The sequence below is a fragment of the Leptidea sinapis genome, chromosome 44 (assembly GCF_905404315.1).
Source record: "Leptidea sinapis chromosome 44, ilLepSina1.1, whole genome shotgun sequence".
NCBI classification, from domain to species: domain Eukaryota; kingdom Metazoa; phylum Arthropoda; class Insecta; order Lepidoptera; family Pieridae; genus Leptidea; species Leptidea sinapis.
In genome coordinates this window covers 1499601-1523718 of record NC_066308.1, presented here as the reverse complement: position 1 = coordinate 1523718, position 24118 = coordinate 1499601, and the positions used below count along the sequence as shown (strand labels likewise).

The 24118-nt window shown below is 33.9% G+C and overlaps 1 protein-coding gene across 1 annotated transcript; it reads right to left on the bottom strand.

Moving 5' to 3' along the window:
- Positions 1 to 15830: 15830 nt before the first annotated feature.
- On the bottom strand, positions 15831 to 22506 carry LOC126977211 (uncharacterized). The gene is made up of 5 exons (XM_050825926.1): positions 22407 to 22506; positions 22100 to 22180; positions 21726 to 21806; positions 16483 to 16554; positions 15831 to 16342 (listed from the first exon to the last, which is right to left on the bottom strand). Exons 1-5 carry the CDS (start codon positions 22460 to 22462, stop codon positions 16297 to 16299), a joined length of 336 nt encoding a protein of 111 aa, XP_050681883.1. The 5' UTR covers positions 22463 to 22506; the 3' UTR covers positions 15831 to 16296.
- Positions 22507 to 24118: the final 1612 nt, after the last annotated feature.

The window sequence follows — 24118 nt, the reverse complement described above, 5'->3', positions numbered from 1 at the left end:
TAGTAACGTCATCGATTTGATTTGAGTGAATTTTTTCTTTCAGCCAATTTAAATTGTGTGAGTGTGGCAACCCTCTCTTTTGCCACTCAATGGAGAACATCCAGCTATTAACATTTCCGAAAATACAACTCTTCACAATTGCATTAATGAATTTTACTTGTTTCTGTTTAAACACGCGCGCTTTTAAATCATGTCTGTCATGTGACTTTTGTCCAAATTGTAACTCATCTTTAATTTCTTTCCATGACGAATTGCACGTAAACGTTATGAATAAGTCAGGACGACCATATTTTCTCACATACGCCATTGCGTCTTGTGCATATTGAAGCATATGCCTAGGGCTACCAATGAATGTAGAAGGCAAAATTACTAATCGTCCCAAATTTTCAACATCCCCATCATTGGCTACCGCATCTCGTAAGTGAATATATTCATCCGTTCGTAATTTATTTTGATTTAGACGAATAAATAACAATCTTTCTGCTTCTATTTTTGCTTGCATATCAACAATAAACTGTAAAAACAATTTCCGACAATTGAGTATATGATTGTATTTATTCACTCTCTCCATTATCCGATATGCGTAAAATTCCTTGGAAGAAACTTTTTTGTTTGTAGGGCTATTTGTTTGTGGATCAACATGCTGAATATTAAAATGGTAACCGTCTTCACCATAACAAAATATTAGTGGATACTGTAAGGCGTCATACATGTGATGAGTTTCAGCGATGCGTTCCAACTTATTACTTCTTCGTTGTACCACAATATCCCTATTACTACTTTCATTGTCCACCATAACTACGGCTATTTCATTTACTTGAGGTGCATTAAATCGTCTTTCGTGTTCGCCAATTGGCTTTTTATCTGCCCGAATTATTATTATATAATTATCCGAAACCATTTTTTCCATCGTAGTCTTAAATATCTTTATCAACTCATTATTTTCATGTAGAAAGCGCTGTAAATGAAGAATTATATCTCGACGCAATTCTGTAAAATTTGAAAGCCTTTGATCCAGTTCGTCTTCTTCATTTCCTACAAAGTAAATTTGTAAAAACTTCGGAGTATTATTTGGGAGTGACAATAATGATCCAATTTTATGATATACTTGTCCCTGTATTTTAAATACTGGATTAAATCCTTTTTCTTCAATTACTGCAGTTGCTCCAAATGAAGTCATTTGAAAGCATGCATTGTAATTTCTAATTTGTTGTAAGAATTCTTTAGAATTTTGTGTTTCTCCTTTCATATATTCTAGAAATTCCGGTGGCAGTGATTTTAACTCTGGTAATTTAATTTTGCCACTTGAACAGCATATACTTTGCGTTTCTCCTTTGAATTTTTTAGCTTCACAAAATTTGCATACTTCATTCATTCTTCCGATCACTATATTTGAATGTTCAAAATAATTTCTAGTAGGATTATAATGAAACGCCTCTTGTTCAAGACTGTATTTTTCCCGACGTTTTTGACGAACAGAATATACAGTTGTTTTAGAAACTTGAGCCTCCATTTGTTCATTTTGTCGAAGATCACGCATTCTTATTGCATTTTGTATTCTTCTATCATCTGCCTGTTCATTTGTCTTTCTTTTTCTTTGCAATCTTTTTCTGATTCGGTCCGTTTCTCTAGAATCATTAAGCTGCTCTTCAGTCTGATTATTTCGACGTTGATGATAATTTTCTCGAAGTAATGTGGGACGTTGTTCTCTTTCGTCTGTAGTTTCATTTCTCCGTGACATTTTTTGCCTTTTCGATACAATTCGAGAACGTGAGAATACGCATTTACGTTTCGGCATCGTTAGTAATATTTTAATTTTTTTTTCACCTATTTCACACTGCACTAAAATAAAAAAACTAAAAAAAAAAGAAACAATATTGTGTATTACACTGCACGTTAAAACTTTTGATTCTTCATTTTAAAAAACACTATACGCTGTTATTTATGATTATTTAATTTTTAATATTTATTTTTTCGTTATACAATTCTTATAAAAAATCGACTGAAGCACGGGTTTGACATTTCGGCTTATATAGTCGCAAAAATTATCCCCACTACCGACCAAATTTTCCGGATTGTTCTAATAATTTCGACTTTTAAGTATCTCAAGAAATTTTAAAAGTTTCTAGAACGATCCAGCATATTTCTAATCTATCAAAAAGTTGAGATACATTTTGGAGCTTTCTAGATCATTGGAGGAATTTCCAGAACATTCTATATTGATCAGAAAATTAGCATACAATCTAGAACATTCTTAATCGTTCAAAACCGTGGCATATAAATCATTTCTAAAACATTCTGGAATGTTCTAGATCATTCTAGAAATTTCTAGGTGATTCTAGAATTTTTTCGAACATTTCAAATATATTTGATCAATCAGAGCCTTGGAATACATTCCAAAGATATCCAAATTATTCTTGGATGTTCTAGATTATTCGATAAATTTCTAGATCATTCTAGAATTTTCTAAATCATTTTTATTCAATCAGAATCTAAAGGTAGATTTTAGAACTCTTTATATAATTCTAGAATTTTCCAGATCATTCTAGACATTTCTGGATCATTCTAGAATTTTCTAGAACATTCTCATTCGATTAGAATCTAAATGTAGATTTTAGAACTTCCCAGATCATTTTAGAATTTTCTAGAAGATTCTTATTTAATCAGAATCTAAACGTAGATTTTAGAACTTCCTGCATCATTCGAGAATATCCCAGATCATTCTAAACATTTCTGGATCATTACTAGAGTTTTCTAGAACATTCTCATTCAATCAGAATCTAAACGTCGATTTTAGAACTTCCCATATCATTTTAGAACTTCCCAGATCATTTTGGAATTTTCTAGATCATTCTAGAATTTTCTAGAACATTTTCGATCGATCAGAACATTGGTATACATATTAAAGCTTTCTAGAACATTCCAGAAATTTCCTGAACAAACCAGACCATTTTAGATCAATAATAGTCACATTTTCAATGTTAACATCTTTCAACCCCCGTATCTTTTACACCCTTATAATTATCGACTTGCAACCACCATAGTGCACAATGGGAACCTTGTACCTATTGCCACATACAAACACTTTTGGTCTGCGATGCGTAGTTCCTCCAATTTTATATATATAACTAGCTATGAATACCCGCTTCGCTGGGTCATTTTTAATTGTATACTTATTTGTTAATGTTAATAATCTATCACTACTTACTTCACAATTTTTTCACATAAAAGACACATTTTCTTTTTTCTTATTAATTTATTGATCTTACTTATTTTTACATTAAAATCTTACGACTAAGTAGACATTAATATCTTTTATCATCTAACATTAACTGATATCCTAAACATTTTTATTGAAATACATTCTTATATACTACATTTACAGTTTTGCATTCTGGTGCATAAACAAATAAATTTTCTTTCTGTCCTACGCGTGAAAAAGCTACATAGAGTTGACCATGTGAAAAACAGGATTCTTTTAAATTAACTCCACAAAATCGGAACGTCTGACCTTGCGCCTTATTGATAGTCATACTATAAGCTAATCGTACAGGAAATTGTAACCGTTTAAAATAGAATGGTAAATCATTCGAAATTATTGGAATTCTTGGTATAAAAACCAAGTTTCCTTTTTCTTTGCCAGTGAGAACTTCTGCCTCAATGATGTTGTTCAAAATTTGTTTTACGCATAATCTTGTACCATTGCACAATTTTGGCGTATTAAGATTTCGCATTAATATGACTGGTGATCCACTTTTTAGCTTTAATTCATGAGAAGGCATACCAGGTGGGTTTAATGAATTTAAAAATTCCGTTGGAAAGTTTAAACTTTCATCTTGATTCATCATTGTATCTATTGATTTATAGATTTTTTCCTCTCCCGATATCATTTCCTGTATTTTTTCATTTATTCGTTTTACTGCATCATTTTTTGTAACCAAAATTGTTCGCTCAGACAGCCATGTTTTATTTAAATAATTTTGTTGTATGGATGGATAAATTTTGTCTATAAGGTGTTCTTCGGTGTCTACCACATGACATATCTCTTCAGTTAAAATTATTTTACCAGACTGTGGATCTAGTGGGTAGGTGCCATTCCCAATTTTCAAAAGATTGTCGGCAAACCCTTGTGCTTTTGGATCTCCAGTAATTAACGCTCGCATATTTTCTGTCAGTGATAACTTTTCAACATTGTTCCAAAAAATTGATCGCTTTAAACATGCATTTATTTCGTCAGCTGGTGTTGATTTTGGAATAACTGGTAACGTTTGTCTAAAATCCCCTGATAGTAGCAATAAAGCATCTCCCATTAGTTTTGTATTTTTCCGAAGATCCTGTAATGTTCTATCCAGCGCTTCCAGTGATTTTCGATGAGCCATCGTGCACTCATCCCATATTATAAGTTTGCATCTTATTAAAATTTGGCCACGTACAGAAAATTTTGTGATATTACAGACTGGGAATTCTTGTTCAGCTACATTTAATGGCAAATTTAGTGCAGAATGTGCCGTTTTTCCACCTTCCATTAATGTCGCGGCAATTCCAGAGGATGCCAATGCTAATGCTATTTCATTTTTCACCCGAATTGTAGCTAGGACCAAATTAATGAGGAAAGTTTTTCCAGTACCTCCGGGTGCATCTAAAAAGATTATTCCTCCTGCATTCGTCTCAATACGATTTATATCAGTACCCCGCTTGCAGCTGCCCGCAGCGCACGGTTGTTTTGCGAACGCGATACCAATGTTTCGTTCACCTACCCGCAATACCGCGAGTCGTGGAAGTGATAACACTGTTGTTTGTGATACTGTGCAATGTAAGGAATGCAAATTAGTGGTAAATGAACTATTGGCTTTTGTGAGTAATAAAATAGATACTTTACCAGAAACGGGTATCATACAAATATGTTTAAGTGCATACAGTTTCGATGAAATCGAGTCTGCGCGATTGATAGCATACAAATTATTAGCACCGACAAAAAAATGCATGCGGAGAAGAGATGGCTCGGAACAAAAGGGCCTACAGGATATAATAAAACTAATAAAAGAATACGATCCGGATTGCTTGCCTACATTTGTGGCAAAAAATCTTAACAAGCTACCACCAATTACTTTTGATCACATGGATGTGACTACATTTTTAAAAGAAATGTCAATATTAAAGAGTGAGGTAGCCAATATTAAGGCGACATCTTTGAATAGTGACAAGTTTACATCGAATTCTGATTTTGAATACTTGAAACAAGAAATTGAACAAGTAAAACGTATGTTGCAATTTAACTTGCAAACCGAACAAAGTAGCTGTGAACGATCTCAACGCAATGATAGCGACCCTAAAAATCAAAAACAACAACAGAATACCTCGCAAGAATCTGTTTCTAAGAAATCTGTTAAGGCTTCTAGTGTTCATTTGTTTTCTCCATGTGCGCCGGATAATAAAACCAATGGCACTATATGTGTTGAGAGTACTCTGAGGGTTTCGTACTCCGATCCAAGTGTGACCGCCATGAAGGCATTGGATACCCCTACTAATACACCATCGTATAGAGATATAACGGTGAATACGAAATTTAAAAAGCCAAGTTATATTTCCAAGCCCGAAAATGACAACTTTGTTCTAGTGGAACATAGAAAAAGAAAGAAGCTCGTTAACTCAAGTGGTACAGCTCAGATTTCTACCAAGTTAAGAGTGGCGGATTTAACATCGGCAGTGTATGTTTCTCGAGTAAATAAATCGAACTCGGCAGATGACATCCGGGAGTATATTAAAGACATGGGTGAGGCGTGTGTGAAAGTGGAATTATTAACGCAAAAAAATGAAACGCAATTCACATCTTATAAAATTATTGTAAGTAAAAACAAGTTAGATCGCTTCCTGAAACCGGACTTTTGGCCAGAGGGGATCAAATTTAGAATTTATCGAGACTTTATACCGAAAGGTAAGGTAGAAAAACTAAATAGTAATAAGAAATATAATGGATCATAAGTCAACTCAATTTTCTATTATATCGTATAACTGTAAATCGATCAAAAGATCGATTCAATGTGTTAAGAACTTAACTATTAGAGCTGATATTGTAGTTCTTCAAGAGACATGGCTCCTTCCACATGATCTTAATTTCGTCAATGAGATAAGTAAAAATTTTAGTAGTTTATGTTTTTAATATTGCCAAATCGTCAGTTGATACATCCGTAGGAATGTTAAAAGGTCGGCCTTACGGCGGTCTTGCAATATTATGGAATAATAATAAATTCCACGCAGTAACTCCGATTGAATGTAGTAGTAATCGAATCGCGGCTGTAGAAAATCGCACGTCAAAAATCTATCAACAACACAACTTTCTCCCCCTGAAATTTCATTACTACAAAAAGGCCTTAAATACAATATCAGACCGGGTCTTAACCAAAAAACCCTTGATACATTGGCAGTAGATTCAGAAGTGGCGTGTGTTAGAAGTCAACAAGATATGGCCGTCAGATATCAAATTTCGACCCTTTTGAAAAAAAAACCATCGTGTACCACATATAACCAAAACACTTCAGATAAACATGTTTTTAATTCTTTACAAAATAAATTAAATCAAGAAAATTTAGTCATTTCAAAAGCCGATAAAGGTAATTGCATTGTTATTCTAAATAAAAACGATTATGAACAGAAAGTAAATGATATAATACAAACCGACGATTTTGAACGTCTGAACTCGGACCCCACTAAAAACTTTACTTCAGAATTAAAAGAGTCCATTAAAAATTTGTCATTTATTTCTCCAAGTAAATTAAAATACGTAGTTCCCATGAATCCGCGACCTCCCATCTTATACGGTTTACCTAAAATTCACAAAGAAAATAATCCTGTCCGTCCAGTAGTTTCTTATATCGGTGCCCCGACGTACGACCTTGCCAAAAAACTTAACGTAATAATAAAAAACAAATCATTATTCAATCCTCAGTATAGTTTGAAAAATAGTCTAGATTTGATGAATAAAGTAAAAAATACCAACCTTCCACCAAATGCCAAATTATTGTCTCTCGATGTAGATAGTTTATTTACCAATGTTCCATATGAACAAACTTTAATTATCCTTGATGATCTCTTTGAAAAACAGAGGATACATCCCGGTGAAAAGGATGACATCATCAATCTTACTAGGTTATGTATGAAACAAAATTATTTTAAATTTAAAAATCAATTCTATCGCCAAAAGGAAGGATTAGCAATGGGATCACCATTAAGTCCAATTATGGCTGAAATATTTATGGATAATTTTGAGTGTAATTACGTGGTGAGAGACCCACATATCCTGTTTTATTACCGATACGTTGACGACATAATAATTTGCTGGACAGGCACCGAACGTCAAATCAATCTATTCATTAATAAAATTAATAAGATCCACCCAAAAATAAAGTTTAAATTGGAATTCGAATCAAACCAATCTCTAAATTTTTTGGATTTAACATTAACAAGAGTAAATAATAAATTAGAATTCAAAATCTATAGAAAGCCGTCATATACAGATATTGCTATTCCCGCGTCATCTTGCCACCCCGTACAACATAAACTAGCGGCCTTCCGCTGCTATGTTCACAGATTAATGTCAGTCCCACTGTCCCGTGACAGCTTCGCGAAAGAACTTAATACAATATACCAAATCGCGGTTTCCAACGGCTATACAAAACAGTTAGTGAACAAATTAATTAAAAATAAACAAAAACGTTTAATTAATTCAGAACTTTATCCCGTCCCACCACAATCAAATACTAAATATGTGGGTAGTTTGACATATATTGGTCCAATATCGGATAAAATAGCTAAAATATTTAGGAAAAACAATATTAATGTGTCCTTCCGAACGAATCACAATGTCAGTCGAATATGTAATGGCAAAGATCGATTAAATAATTCCGAAAAATCCGGCGTTTATAAACTAAGTTGTGACACTTGTAACGGGGTATATATAGGTCAAACAGGTCGAAATTTCGAAATTAGATTAAAGGAACATATTGCCGCATTTACGAATAATCATCCCGAAAAATCAAACTTCGCGAAACATTTAATTGATACAGGTCACTCACTCGGAAACAATAATAATTTTAATATTTTGCATACATGTGAAAAAGGATTTCGCTTAAATGTGTTAGAGCAATTAGAAATAATAAAACACAAAAATAACAATATGTTTACATTGTTGAATGAACAAACAAATTTAGTCCCATCACCTTTGTTACGTGTCTCTTCCGGGGGTAATACGTCACAACAGCCGACCAATCACAGCGCGTCATTTCATGGGGCGAGGGTATAAAAGAGCGGCTTCCGGCTCATTTGATTCAGTCTCGTGCCAGATTTTGGCGAGACAACACGTCCTGAGGATGCCTCGTGTAGAGGCGAAACACGTGTCGAATTGTTTTAAAGACAAATATTGGCGGAATTAACACTAAAGAAAACTTAAATAATTTGTATAATTATGGATTTCCGCAAAGTAACGCCTTATTCAATAAAGATTATTTTTAGTAATTAATGTCTATATGCCCGTCGACCACACGGACAACATGTCGGAGTTCATAGATTGTCTTGGTGAGATTAGTGCAATAATTGAAGAGTCGAATGTAGAGTGTGCTTATGTGCTGGGAGACTTTAATTCCCACCCTTCGGCTAATTTCGGCAGAGAAATGATAAAATTTTGTAAAGATATGGAATTGGAATGCATTGATATTAATTATTTAGGGCTTGAGTCAAATCATTTTACATTTATGAGCGAGTCCAGCGGCTCTCAGAGCTGGCTGGATCACTGTCTCACTACTTGTGCAGCGTCACAAACTGTAACCGACGTAAAGATTTTATACGATGTGACGTGGTCAGATCATTATCCCATATGTATTACATGTTGCATCCCTGAAAATGTTGTACCTGCGGTGGTAACTGGCAGTGATGATGGTTTAGTGAAGGTAAAATGGGGGTCACGTAGTAATGAGCAAATAAATAAATATCAAAAGTATTGCTATGAACACTTCGACAATTTCCCAGGTGTATTTCACTGTAATTGTAATAGTCATAAAACTTGTTCGCATTATAAAGAATACTTCTCGAGTATAGAACTGTACTACAATTTTATCGTTGATGTATTGCAGAAGGCAGCATTAATAAGTTCGCGTCCGACGCACCTTCATACTAAAAAAAAACATGTGACGGGGTGGAATTACTATGTCAGAGACAGTCATCAGTTAGCAAGATTATATTTTAAAACCTGGGTTAGTGCGGGAAAACCTAGTAATGGGGAGCTTTACGAGAAAATGAAAATAAGTAGAAGGGAATTCAAAAATAAACTTAAATGGAGCCAACAAAACGAAGAATCCATTAAAATGAATATTTTAGCAACACATCAGAAAGAAAACAATTTTATAAAATTTTGGAATGCAACCAAAAGACTACAGGGTAAGGAATGTAGGCCGGTATCCATAGATGGGTCTAAAGAAATTTCACATATTGCCAACATATTTAAAACTAAATTTAGAGCCAAACCCCTGACCACAAATTGTGTGGTCGACACCAAAAAAGTACCAAGGTCAGAGTTAGATTCTTCCGGTTGTTTTATACAGTTTACGCCTGAAGATATTAGAAATACAGTTAAATCTATTAAACGCGGTAAGTCACCTGGGCATGATGGTCTTAGTGTCGAACACATAGTGTGGGGTACAGATAAAGTATACCATCATTTATGTACATTTTTTAATCTATGCATAAAATATGAATTTTTACCGGTTTCTTTAACAAAAACATTAGTAGTTCCTATCGTTAAAAATAAAACAGGCAATTTAAATGATTCTGCAAATTACAGGCCCATCTCGCTTGGCACAATTATTAGTAAAGTTCTGGAGCGTCTAATTCACCCGGTATTGCAAAGATTTATCAATATTGATGACGCACAATTTGGTTTCCGACCAGGTTTGTCAACGGATTCAGCTATCGTTACACTAAAGAGTTGTGTGAGCTATTATACAGAACGTAGAACCTCGGTATATGCATGCTTTCTTGACCTAAGTAAAGCCTTTGACCTGGTCAATTATGACATTCTTTGGAAAAAGCTTTCTGCTACGAAAGCTCCTACTGAGATCATAAATTTATTAAAATTTTGGTACGGAAACCAAATAAACTGCGTTAAATGGGGTGACATCCTATCTAGTGGCTACAGACTAGATTGCGGTGTGAGACAAGGAGGGTTGACTTCTCCTGATCTGTTCAATCTTTACATCAACGATTTGTTCGTCGAACTCAGGAGGGCCAGAATAGGCTGTCATGTGGGAAATATATGCATCAATAATTTAAGTTACGCTGATGATATGGTCCTGCTGAGTCCGTCGATCAAAGGGTTACGTAAATTAATATCAATATGCGAAAATTATGCTAACAGTCATGGATTGAAGTATAATGTTAATAAAACCGTGTTTATGGTATTTAAATCTGGAAAGGGTCCAGAAAATATTCCTGGGGTATATCTGAATGAGAATAGTGTAAAAATTGTAAATCAATTCAAATATTTAGGTCATATCTTAACGGAAGATCTGAAAGACGACTACGATATTGAGAGGGAGCGAAGGGCGCTCTCGGTACGTAGCAACATGATAGCACGAAGGTTTGCAAAGTGCAGCAATGAGGTGAAAACAACACTATTTAAAACTTATTGCCTGTGTATGTACACCTGCCAACTGTGGTGTAATTATTCAAACAAGACCTTAAGTTCACTAAGAGTGCAATATAATGATTCCTATCGAGCTCTTATGAAACTTCCAAGGTATTGCAGTGCTGCAAGTATGTTTGCGAGAGCGAGAGTGCCCGACTTCTTCGCAATAATTCGCACAAGAATTGCTTCTTTTTGGGATCGAATGAGACGCTCCACCAACGGAATTCTGATGACTGTCTCTAACAATGTATATAATAACGATATTTTCAAAAGATGGATGAACATCCATCTTAATAAAAATAGAAAATAAGATATTTAATATAAGTAAGTAATTTGTAATTTATTTAATTTAATTTTTTTGCATGGTTAGTTAATTCGATTTAGTTGTAATTTAATTGTAATTTTGATTTTAATTTGTATTTTATATGGGTTATGCCTGAAATAAATGATTATTATTATTATTATTATTATTATATACTATTCGTTGTGTTCGTGTTAATTTTGGTTCATTTTCTTCAATGTAACGTTGCAATTCATCTTTATTATAATTAAGTTCTTTTGATAATTCAGAATTAGTCACGCTTAATTCGTTTCTTTTAGGAGATTGCACTCCGAGAGTAACTAAAGTTTGATTACATATTGCGAAACATCGATCTTCTAAAATTATCAAAGCTTCATTATAAATATTATCGTTGAATGTAATATTCATATCTTGATTTTCTCTACGTAGTCTTGCTAGAATATCATCACTCATACTATCACGATATTTCAGCCATAGTCTATTCGGATTTGAAGGATTACACGATGTTAGAATTATAGCAAAGAGTTCTCGCAGTTGATTCGCTGTTGCTGTTTCTGCTGCCTCTTTCATTGCCTGCTCCCATTGATTATCATTTTCTAATAAACCACGACGCTGGCATGCTTCACGATACGTTTCGCAAATGTAACCATCTACTGTTCGAAGATCTTCAAAAGCAACTTCTTGTCCACGTACTTTATGAAGTAGTAGACGTAAATAGAAACATTCAGCATTCTTTGGATGTACGGTATATACTCGACCAATAGCTTTATCTTTAAAGACACCTTTAAATCCTTCAACCGAAACTCCTTTCTTTCGTCGATTAAATACTTTTCGCGATGAGTCCCATGTGTAATAACTGGGAACATCTCCATAAAGAAGAGTTCTAGCAAACAGATCACTTCGACACAATTCGAAAAATGCAGTTAACGTAGTATTAACAGGTTGGTTTGCAACTTTTTGTGCTGTTTGATTAGTAAAATATACCCGTTGCCCATTCTCAAGGTGAACTGCTAAGTGAAAAACAGCTGGATCCCTGCCATGAATCGGAAACCCCAATATACGCCAAGCTGCCTCATTACTATTTATATATCGTCCCATTTGATAACTTAAAATTTCATCATATCTATTTTCATTTGTAATTTCAAAGACAGCCATATCACTTCCTTTGTTAATATAGTTACACACATATTTAATTGACTGAACTGAACTGCAATATTCTACATTTATATGTGCATTAAACATTTTCGATAATAACGGATTATAAGGGACAACCCATCGATTATCAATTTCGATTTCTTCACCCCGTACTCTAATTTTTGCTGTAAATCCTCCTTCACTCGGTGGTCGACGTCGGTATTGCGGATATCCATCATCTCCCGTTTGCGTCTCACTCAAAAATGATCTTGGATATCGTTTTGAGCATTTATTATCTTTTATACAGGGTGATTGCATATTAAGTGAGAATACGCATTTACGTTTCGGCATCGTTAGTAATATTTTAATTTTTTTTTCACCTTTTTCACACTGCACTAGAATAAAAAAACTAAAAAAAAAAAGAAACAATATTGTGTATTACACTGCACGTTCAAACTTTTGATTCTTCACTTTAAAAACACTATACGCTGTTATTTATGATTATTTAATTTTTAATATTTATTTTTTCGTTATACAATTCTTATAAAAAATCGACTGAAGCACGGGTTTGACATTTCGGCTTATATAGTCGCAAAAATTATCCCTACTACCGACCAAATTTTCCGGATTGTTCTAATAATTTCGACTTTTAAGTATCTCAAGAAATTTTAAAAGTTTCTAGAACGATCCAGCATATTTCTAATGTATCAAAAAGTTGAGATACATTTTGGAGCTTTCTAGATCATTGGAGGAATTTCCAGAACATTCTATATTGATCAGAAAATTAGCATACAATCTAGAAAATTCTTAATCGTTCAAAACCGTGGCATATAAATCATTTCTAAAACATTCTGGAATATTCTAGATCATTCTAGAAATTTCTAGGTGATTCTAGAATTTTTTCGAACATTTCAAATATATTTGATCAATCAGAGCCTTGGAATACATTCCAAAGATATCCAAATTATTCTTGGATGTTCTAGATTAATCGATAAATTTCTAGATCGTTCTAGAATTTTCTAAATCATTTTTATTCAATCACAATCTAAACGTAGATTTTAGAACTCTTTATATAATTCTAGAATTTTCCAGATCATTCTAGACATTTCTGGATCATTCTAGAATTTTCTAGAACATTCTCATTCGATTAGAATCTAAATGTAGATTTCAGAACATCCCAGATCATTTTAGAATTTTCTAGAACATTCTTATTTAATCAGAATCTAAACGTAGATTTTAGAACTCCCTACATCATTCCAGAATTTCCCAGATCATTCTAAACATTTCTGGATCATTCTAGAATTTTCTAGAACATTCTCATTCGATCAGAATCTAAACGTCGATTTTAGAACTTCCCATATCATTTTAGAACTTCCCAGATCATTTTGGAATTTTCTAGATCATTCTAGAATTTTCTAGAACATTTTCGATCGATCAGAACATTGGTATACATATTAAAGCTTTCTAGAACATTCCAGAAATTTCCTGAACAATCCAGACCATTTTAGATCAATAATAGTCACATTTTCAATGTTAACATCTTTCAACCCCCGTATATTTTACACCCTTATAATTATCGACTTGCAATCACCATAGTGCACAATGGGAACCTTGTACCTATTGCCACATACAAACACTTTTGGTCTGCGATGCGTAGTTTTGGCTGCAAGGTGAAATATAGGGACACACACCTCCAATTTTATATATATAAAAAAAATAGATATATAATAATACGTATATAATATATACGTGAGTTGGAACTTCGTTCCTGACATTTCGGGATTACATATCCCCAAAATCTAAATAACGAGTACATGTCGGTGTAGGCATATTTACGTCAGAAGGTGCGTCACCTTCAATTGTATCTGTATCTTCTGTCAACTCAAACTCTACAATTAATCGAGGTTCAATATTTTCTTTAAATTTTTGTTTGTTCTTCATTGCCTCTTCAATGTATGAAGGATTTCGTTTGTTCATACCTCGAGTGTAGCGGGGGTTCACCAATTCTGGCAACAAACAATCTATGTAAAACGACGTAAGCTTATCTTTCATTTTCTCGTTCCAAAATTCATCATCTCTATCGATGTATTCCGTTTTTAGCGGAGAGTTCTCATTTGACCAAACTGCAAATAAGCACTTTAGTCGTTTAGTAACGTGTTGTTGCCCCTGCACTTGATAGTACCATTGGTGGTTTTTAGTTATTTCCAGCCCTTTTTTTGTGTATTTCCAAAAGGTCACTTTCCTTTTTTTATGGCTTCTTCTAAACCCAATTTGAATGCCGTTATCGGGCATTTTATTTCTACAATAGTATCGTCGCTAAATAAGCCATCCGGAGTGGCTCCTAAAAATGGCAACTCTTCGTCAATAAAAAGTCCACAATTTTAATTTTTTCTTGCCTTTCTAATTGCTTGATGGCGTTGTTTTCGTTGTCTTTGCCATGTTTAATTGACGATACATGGTCAATATTGGTTTTGTACAATAGGTCTCTTACAATGTTATGACAACTTGTGTCGTTTCGCCGCGTGACAACTTTTCCAAAGTTGGATGCGGTTAATAACGACCTACGCAACTCTAGCCACTCGCTGCATTCACTTTGTAAAACGGTTGCCCTTTCGATTAAACTTCTTTCCTCGTCAGTTTTTTTAAGATTTAACATAAAGTTTTCTTTAATTTTATTAAAAACATCGATCGGCATGTCAGGTCTTGTGCAGTCTTGACCATAATTGTGGTATTTAGATTTCTTTAAGAATAAGGCCCGTTTTTTTGGTTTCCTATTTATCTTGTTTTTCGCATTCTTGTTTATTCTCTTGCTTTCTAGCCGTTTTATTTTTCCTTGAGGTCTGTCGCCTTTACTAATTGCTTTGTATAGCAGAGAAATTGATTTTTTTTCATTAAAAGCTACGGCAGCGGCGTGACATCTAGTTTGATACGAGTTTTTTAAAGAAAAATTCACCCTTTTGCCACCAAACAATTTAGCCACCACGCTATTGAATCCTTCAACCATGTTGCTATCAACGTCATATAATAGACTCCGAGCATGTCCTGCAACATTTTGAATGATAAAACATATTTTTTGCCATAAAGGGCTTAAAATGAAATCATTTGGCAGGTCCATTTGGCCGATTTTATTACAGAAGTATGTTCGGCACTTAGTGTGATCCCCGAAACCATGGAGGTGACTAATTAATAAGTCGTCAAACAGAAGTTGAACATCAGAGTTACACTTATGTTTTTTAATTAATTTGCAAATAGTAGATCTTGTTCGTAATATAGCTCTTTTTGTTATGAATTTTCGGTATTTTATGTTATATTTAGTGTCTGTAGCAAGTGCTTGTAATTTATTGCAAAAATTCCTTAAGATGTGGTTACAGCACTCTATTTTTTCAACAGTCAGTTCAGGATAGGGGCGAGCCTGTAATATTTTGGAGTAGGTGCTGGCATCACCATCGGATATGAGTTTTCCGTAAATCAAATTGTACATTTTTATAGATTCTTTAAATCCTTCTACAATTATTTCACTCTCCATGTTTGTGGATGGACCACTGTAATTTTTGAAACATTTGTGTTCTGACGGATCGCCATTTTTGTTTTCTGCACGGGCACAGATGAAGCAGTATTTATTTTTATGCCTAAAAACAGAATTTCTCCTGTATGTTTACCAATTATGGCAGCTGCGCCCGAAAGAGCATTATAATTCTTTTTATAACTACTTTAGACCAGCAACCATCAGCAATGACATCTATTATGGGAATTCCATCTTTGTTCACCCTGCCGTTAGAAATTGCGAATTGCTTTTCTCTTTTTGCAGCCTGACTCATAGATTCTAATAAAACATCTTCCCATTTCCTACTAATAAGTTCATGGTTCTCTGAATACGTCTTTTCAGATAACAACGGGAGATTGATTGCTGACATAAGTTCATCCAGCTGTGAATGCCCCGCACCTACTGCAATAGTACCTGCGACAGCGCACGTATTAATATTTAGGTAGTTTTCACTGCAATTGTCTCCATTTATGACAAACTTTAGATTGCAAAACCGACATTTAAATGTAAATTTTGACTGTAGACCAATTAGGGTTTCAGATATGAGGTCAAGTTCTGTGAAGCTGCATCCAAGTGGTCCATGGTTTGAAATACGTTTTAATTCGGAAAGGAAGTGGCTGACATCAATAATTCTTCTGTGTATTATTTTTTCGTTAGTTTCTGCTTCCATTTCATACGAAATTTGAAACTAAAATAAAAAACGTATTTAGTATGTACTTACTCAAAAAACAATCTATATTTTTATCTGAAAATGTTTTTCAAATAGAAACTACCTTTTCTTACTTTTATTCAAGTTTGAAACACACGAGGAAGGTATCAGAAACTTACCTCTTCAATGTTTTTATTGGTTTCTTCAGTGATTTCAGTTTCGTGAAGTCTCCTGCAAAGTCCTCTCGTAAACTGTAAAAGAAAAATATTTTGCATAATATACTTTTTAGGTTCGGGTGATTAGCAATTGAATGGTCACATTCCTTATTCATTCCGCTGCATAAGAAAGGCTCTACGAAAAAATGCAATAACTATAGACTGATTTCTCTTATATCCCATGCCAGCAAGGTACTACTCCACATCTTGAATACAAGACTTTAGGTCTATTTGTCACATCAAATCGCACCCGAGCAAGCTGGTTTCGTTAAAGGTAGAGGAACACAAGAGCAAATACTTGTGATCCGTCAAATCATAGAGAAAGCTAGGGAGTTCAATACCCCTCTATACATCTGCTTTGTTGATTTTCGGAAAGCATTTGATACTGTTAAATGGACAAAACTTTGGCACGTACTATCACAAATGGGAGTACCTCTGCATTTGATACAACTCGTCAAAAGATTATACATAGATGGTACAGCAGCTGTTCGGGTGGACGAAATAGACTCGACAAATTTCAAAACAGAGGGTGGCGTTCGACAGGGGTGTATCCTTTCACCTTTATTATTCAACATTTACACCGAGCATATAATGCGGATTGTTCTCGAGGACTGGGATAAAGGCATATCTGTCGGAGAGCGCAAAATTTGTAATTGCCCAATCAAAGGAGGATATTGAAGAACTACTAACAAGTTTGGAAATAACCAGCTTTGAATTCGGACTGGCCATCAACAGAGTTAAAACCAAGATGATGATAGTAGACCACGTAAATAACAACAGGGTAGAATTTCAACACATTGCCAACTGTGAGGTGGTGCCAACCTACACCTATCTTGGTTCCACTATCTCCAATACCGGAGGTTGCAAGCTGGAAATCCGAAGGCCATGTGCTATAACCAGATCTGCGGTAGAGAAGCTCAATAAGATCTGGAAGGACAGAAGGATCACCAAAACCACCAAGGTTCGACTTATGAGGTGTCTTGTGTTTCCAATCTTCTTCTACGGGGCTGAAACCTGGTCCCCTAGACTTCAAGACCGCCGCAAAATTGATGCCTTAGAGATGTGGTGTTGAAGACGACTCCTGAAGATCCCTTGGACGGCTTTCCTAACCAACAATTCCATCTTAAAAGAACTTAAGATAAAAGAAAGGCTATCGTCGACTGTGCAACTACGAATTCTGAAGTTCTTTGGTCACATCTCCAGAAATGAAGGATCGATTAAGCGGTTGATAGTGCAGGGGAAGGTGGAGGGGAAAAGAGCGAGAGGACGCTCACCCACACGATGGACGGATCTTATCAAAACAGTGACCCAGACACCTGTTGTGGAGTGCTCCCGCAATGATGCAAACCGTCAAAAGTGGAGGAGCATCGCGAGGGAGGCAGTGCGACCCATAACTGTGGAGACCAACTGCGACTAATGTTGCGTCATCTTGGCAACCACGACCACTCTGACAAGAGTGAACGATTGAGAGAGATTAGCATAGTGATGATAATATCAAATACGATGATATTGCAAAATTAAAAATGCCCGGCGCCTTCGGGTTCCTGAGTTGAAAATTCTTGCACAGAAACGAAGAAAAGTAAGGAGCACACTCGTTTCTGCGACAAAAAAAATAATTTGGAAATTCAAAGTATTTTTTATGCAAATACGAGTATTTTTTTCTGAAGTATTCCAGCTCTACAGCACCCGACTAGTTAATACATTCACAATTTCAATTAAATTTATATATATATATATATATATATATATATATACATATACATATATAGTTATATCAATCCGTCAATTGTTGATCATGCGTGCTATATCGCGAGCACTTTGTTGATCCGAAAACCTATGTTGATCCGGGTGGTTTTTGTTGATCCAATATAATATTTTTCATACAAATGTGGTTCCGGCCGGATCAACGAGTTACTCCGTTGAAGTTTAGGAAACGCAACCGAAATGTTGTTCCAATATACAAATCCACTCCGATAGTTGTTGATCCGATTCAAATGGGCAAATCAGAAGGCAGCAAGTCCTCCTACTGGACATACCTAAGGTATTGCAATACCACCTAATCATTAACTTTTCTTTATTTATGAAGTTTTTTGTTTATAGGTATGATATACAGGGTGTCCCAAAGTTATGGGACATGAAGGGAAAGTACCTTAAATATCGAAGTTAGGCTATTTTACTGAAAGAAGACTTTATGTTATTTTTAAAAGTTAGTACTTCTGCATTCAAAGATTTTCCAAAAATTACTTGCCTCGTCTGGGAATCGAACCGACTGAAATTTAAAAAAAAACACCCCTACTTTTATAATGCCAATCGAAAGAAAAGCCAAAAACTAATAACTCTTCTTGAGCATTTAATTAATTAATTTACAAATAATACGAACTTAATTGACTACTTTCTTTTAAAATACTATGTTACTTAAGAAGAGTTATTAGTTTTTGGCCATTCTTTCGATTGGCATCATAAGAGTGTGTTTTTTTTACATTTAAGTCGGTTGGAGAGTTCGTTCCCAGACGAGGCAAGTAATTTTTAGAAAATCTTTGAATGCAGAAGTACTAACTTTTAAAAATAACATAAAGTCTTCTTTCAGTATAATAGCCTATCTTCGATATTTAAGGTACTTTCCCTTCATGTCCCATAACTTTGGGACACCCTGTATATATGGTAAGGAAATTTGTTGACGACACGAGCTTGTCGCTTACCCCATGTTCAGCTTCGTGCCCAGCTGCATGCATGCCAATATCATACAGAGTATGTGATCGCACTCAGTACCCTGAGATATAAGATCTAGAGCCTTGAAGCCCCGTTATATGACTCCGCAAACAATGCCCTTCAACCCGGAACACCGTAGCGTTGATTAGCTACTGCTTGGCCGTTGATTAACTGACAAAGGTCTGGCCATTCCTCAGACTGGCCCTCGCAAGAGTCCTACTAATACTAGATATAGTTGTATATAAGGACAATTTCTAATTGTTATTATAATGTTTAAGTAGTATGGATACATACATTAATTAAAGTGATAATTGAAAGGCAAAAAATGATCTTATCGCATTATATCGAAGTTGAGTTTGGATGACATGTAGAAAAAAACATTTGTTATCAATCACATGAGCTCAATACAATTACTATTAATATTAAGAGGAACTTGTTGTATCACACAGAATCTACATTAAAATATATTTACTTTTTCTTATAAATATTGTTAACATACGTGTTAAGTTGCATCCAAGTCCTACTTTGAAGAATAGGTTCTTTATTTAAAACTTCCATACATTTGTTTTTGCCTGGATTTATCTTTTTATTTATGTATGATTGGAAATATTTTTTGACTAATTTTATCTCTTCATCCGACCACTTTCTGACTGATTATTTTTCGTTTCTTAATTGGATTATCACTATCACTATCGCTTGAACTTTTGTTCGTCTAGTTTTACTTCGTTTCTGAATCTGTTTATCATCATCAATATCGCTTTCACTTGTACTACTTGACTATTTTGTTTCCGTCATGCTTCCGTTTGGCTTAATTTTGGGGTCTTTATTTTTAGGATCTTGGTTGTACTGATTGTCTTGTTTTTTATCGTTTACTTCATTATAGTCTCCAATTTCTATTTCTTCCATGTTATTATTGACTGTAGTTTCTGGTGTTTTAATAGATATTTTGGGGTTTGTAAGTAAGGTGTTAGATTGATCGCTTTCTATTGCCGGATTTTTTGAAGATGGCGTCTCTTCTTCAAAGTTTTTAGTTTCTTGGTATGATTGAGATGTAATCGTTTCTATCCTGCGACCCTTCTTCTCCATTAATGTATTTTCATATTCTAAGAGTTGAGATCCTACAACAGCTTTTTGGAGTACCTGCATAGGCAATCTATAATTTTGTGCATGAACTGATATATTATACCCTAGAAATCCTGCCAATATAACGATCTGCTCAGTATAACGATCATTATGCTAAGAATGAATTTGGGACATTGTAGCAATATGATGTCTTATTCCGTAGGATGTAACCATTTAGGGGAGTTTCAAATAACACTGTTTTTTAATCATATCTAAACACTTACCGCCCTCATAAGGTTCTTGTGTACCAGGTCTTGCAAATAAATATAGGCTGAAGCTTGGAATTATTAAATCTTCACGGCAAGCTTTATTAAATCTATGTTTTCTCTCATTATTTTTGTTAGCAAAATACAACCCCTTGTTCTTTTACCGGGAATCTGAAATACGTCTAATTCTTTAATACTCCTCTCCTCTGCTCTACTGTTAAACTTTCCAAAACCTTTTCGGGCACTTCTTCATTCTTTCTATTGATGTAAAACGTAAGTTCAGCTTTAGCTACGTCACCTGATTGTTTTCGGTCCGACATTATAATATGAGCTATTGTTACCATGCACAATAAATCATAATTTATAAAACATCTATCTTTTCTCAATCTGCTCGCATATTTAATTTCTAATTTATGGATTTTTTGCATAACGGTATTAATGTCACTGTCCAGCGGCATTACTTTTTCTTTGGTTAAGTGATTTCGTTTTCTATTTTTCTCAGCGTTTACAAAATCTCTCACTCCGAATTGATTTAAATTAAATATTTAAAGTTATCTAGTTTTTTTTTATATGCTTCCTTATAAGCTGTGGATTCATTGTGCATAATAGAGTATAGTATTTCAACACATCCCAAGACAGCGGGACGCATACGTGCGCGTATGCTTATAATTTTGACCATGCCTGTTTGTTCATTAAAGCCACACATTTCTTTTATGGCACTTACAAATGTTACATATTTTTCAGAATCAATCGCGTCAGTGAGATTTTCAATAGTTGTGTCTTTTTTCCGCAATAAAATTAAAACCGCGCGGGCGTCGACGGGTTCAAGGTCAAATGCCCTCGGATCAACATTAGTTAGTAAGATTGCGCATGAGCATGAATATAAAACGGATGCACATTTGACTCGTCGGTATAATTTTTGCGACCATTACGGATCAACAAAAACATTTTGTTAGTGTATTTTTTGATGGCAAGTATGTTGCAAAGCGACCGATGCATTTATAAAGAACCAATTATACACTGCAAAAAGGTGGATCAACATTTCTTTTAATATCTTACTGGATCAACCTTTACATAGAACGATTAATTATGTATATATATATTTCAAAGTAATTTGATAATCATTTGTAAATAAGTAAGATATAGAGAAAAGGATTATAAAATACTTACTCATTATTGCTTATTTCCATAGGTTGTATATTAGAAATATCCATTATTGGTGGTTGTTCATCACTTTGGTTATCTTTTAACCTAAAAAAGATAATTTACTTTAAAATACAATAAATCTCTATAATTTCCACACAAAAATAGTTACATAACAAGTGCTGAACCACGTAGGAACCGAAACAATTTTATGTATGTATGTTCAGGTCTGTAGTTTCATAACTCTATGGCACACGCATGATCGAAGATTTGTGCAAAGATTCATTTTTATTTGTTTATACAAATAAATATTAAATGACAATGATGAGATGTTATCACTTTACTAATTATTCTATATCTTAGAGAAGTACTTAGTATGTTTATAGTAGTTAGATACATACCTGATATCAAAGTAATTTTGTTGAGCATGTTTAGAAGTGGTTGGCGTTTCGTCACTATTTTGTCTATTTCTTTTAGCCCGGCTACAAAAAAAAAATTACTGATAAATAAATTGCTTTGTTTATATTTATTATTGTATTATAATATATATAATGATAAATAAATTATTACAATACTTTAATACTTAAAAAAAATATTCTAAAAAAAGTGCCTATGTAAGTATTTAAAAATATACGATACATTATTTCAATACACATTATTTACACATAATTTCAATGTTATTTCGAATATAACTAAAAAACAGCTTACCGAGCTTCAATCATCTTTGCACGTCCTTTTCGCACAATTTTCTTGTATTTTGGCATTTTGAGTGTTTAAAAAACAGTAGCGTCTTTTCGCAATACTCAATAGTTTTTTCACACACAAAGCGTCCTTTCGCAATAAATAACACAATAGGTCTATGCTAACATAAAAAAGCTATAAACTAAACAAACGTAAATATCAAACACAATAAGCTAATGTTATTATCTTCAAATAATGTGACGTGTCACGTGACTCGTGAGTGAGCAAGTGCGATAGCCGACGTGGTAACAAACAGCACCGGTTCCACCCTCGAGACCTTGCGGCAGACTGAATCCCGATCCCCGGCGCATGAGTTACAGTAGTGAATACGCCCAAATTTTAGAATAAAATCATAAAAAACTCAAATTTTGGTCTTTGGAAATTTTTTTTTTTTGCAAAATGTTGATTATTAAATTGTCTATCCATTAGTGTCGGTAGCAAAAATGTTTACTTCACGAGGAGACGCACGATATCTTATTATTTCTCATTTCTCTGGTTTCGTTATAAGGAGATTAATTAAAAAAGTACTTCTTTATAAAAAAAGAAAACAACAATAATGGAATCAAGATTACGTAGAAATTGAATGAATTTTTTATTAGTTGATATATCTTTTAAATAACAAGTAGACAGCTCCAAAAAACTGCCTAAAAAACAGTTAGCGCGGCTTTTTGGTCGTAGACGCCCCTTAAAGTCACGCGTGGCGAGTGTGGGTAGTTACAGTTACATTTGGTTACTACACATCAATATGTAGGACATACAAATAATAGTATTTTATTAATATTAAAGGTAAAGGTGTATTAAATTAAATTTTTAGTTATTTGATACTTTTCAGTTTTTGAAGTCGGTTTTTGTAAACTTATTTTTTTTTTTTTTTTTACTTTTTATTGTCAGTTAATAATTATAATATATAATCGACCTGAATGAAAACTCCTAAAAATCCGTACACAAATAAACAATTATATCATCGAGTTAAACAGAAATTTTCATAAAAAATGTTAATAAAATGAAAACTACTAGGCCAAACTATGTAAAAATTACGTAAATCGGATCATAAATCTCAGAGTAATCGGTGTACATACATAAAAAAAATACTGATCGAATTGATAACTTCCTCCTTTTTGAAGTCGGTTAAAAAGGAAAAGCGTTTTAAAAATTATTATTTGTAATGGAGGTTCCTTCCATATCAATATTTGAAATTTAAGGCTTCCTGTTGTATTTTTAGTAATGCGGTTTTTCCCCAAAACCAATTCTTATTTTTTCCCATACCGAGAGGGTGGGCCAAATCATTCCAAATGCATCAAGGTTACAATTTATGGCTTCACGGCCATATATTTTTTGTCATGGTTTTGTTTGTTTTTTAAACGCGTTAATCTTATGAACTACCCGTCAGATTTTAATCAATCTTTTCTTTATGATAGTATTTATAAAGTACTTTAATAATTCGATATTAAATGTCAAATTTGGAAATATGAAATACTAAAGCACGTTTCATTTATTTATTTAGGTTTTGCAACTAGATACTTACATAATTTTTCATTTACAAAAAAATATTACAATCTATATAATATATAAAAATGAATTGCTGTTCGTTAGTCTCGCTAAAACTCGAGAACGGCTGGACCGCTTTAACTAATTTTGGTCTTGAATTATTTGTGGAAGTCCAGAGAAGGTTTAAAAGG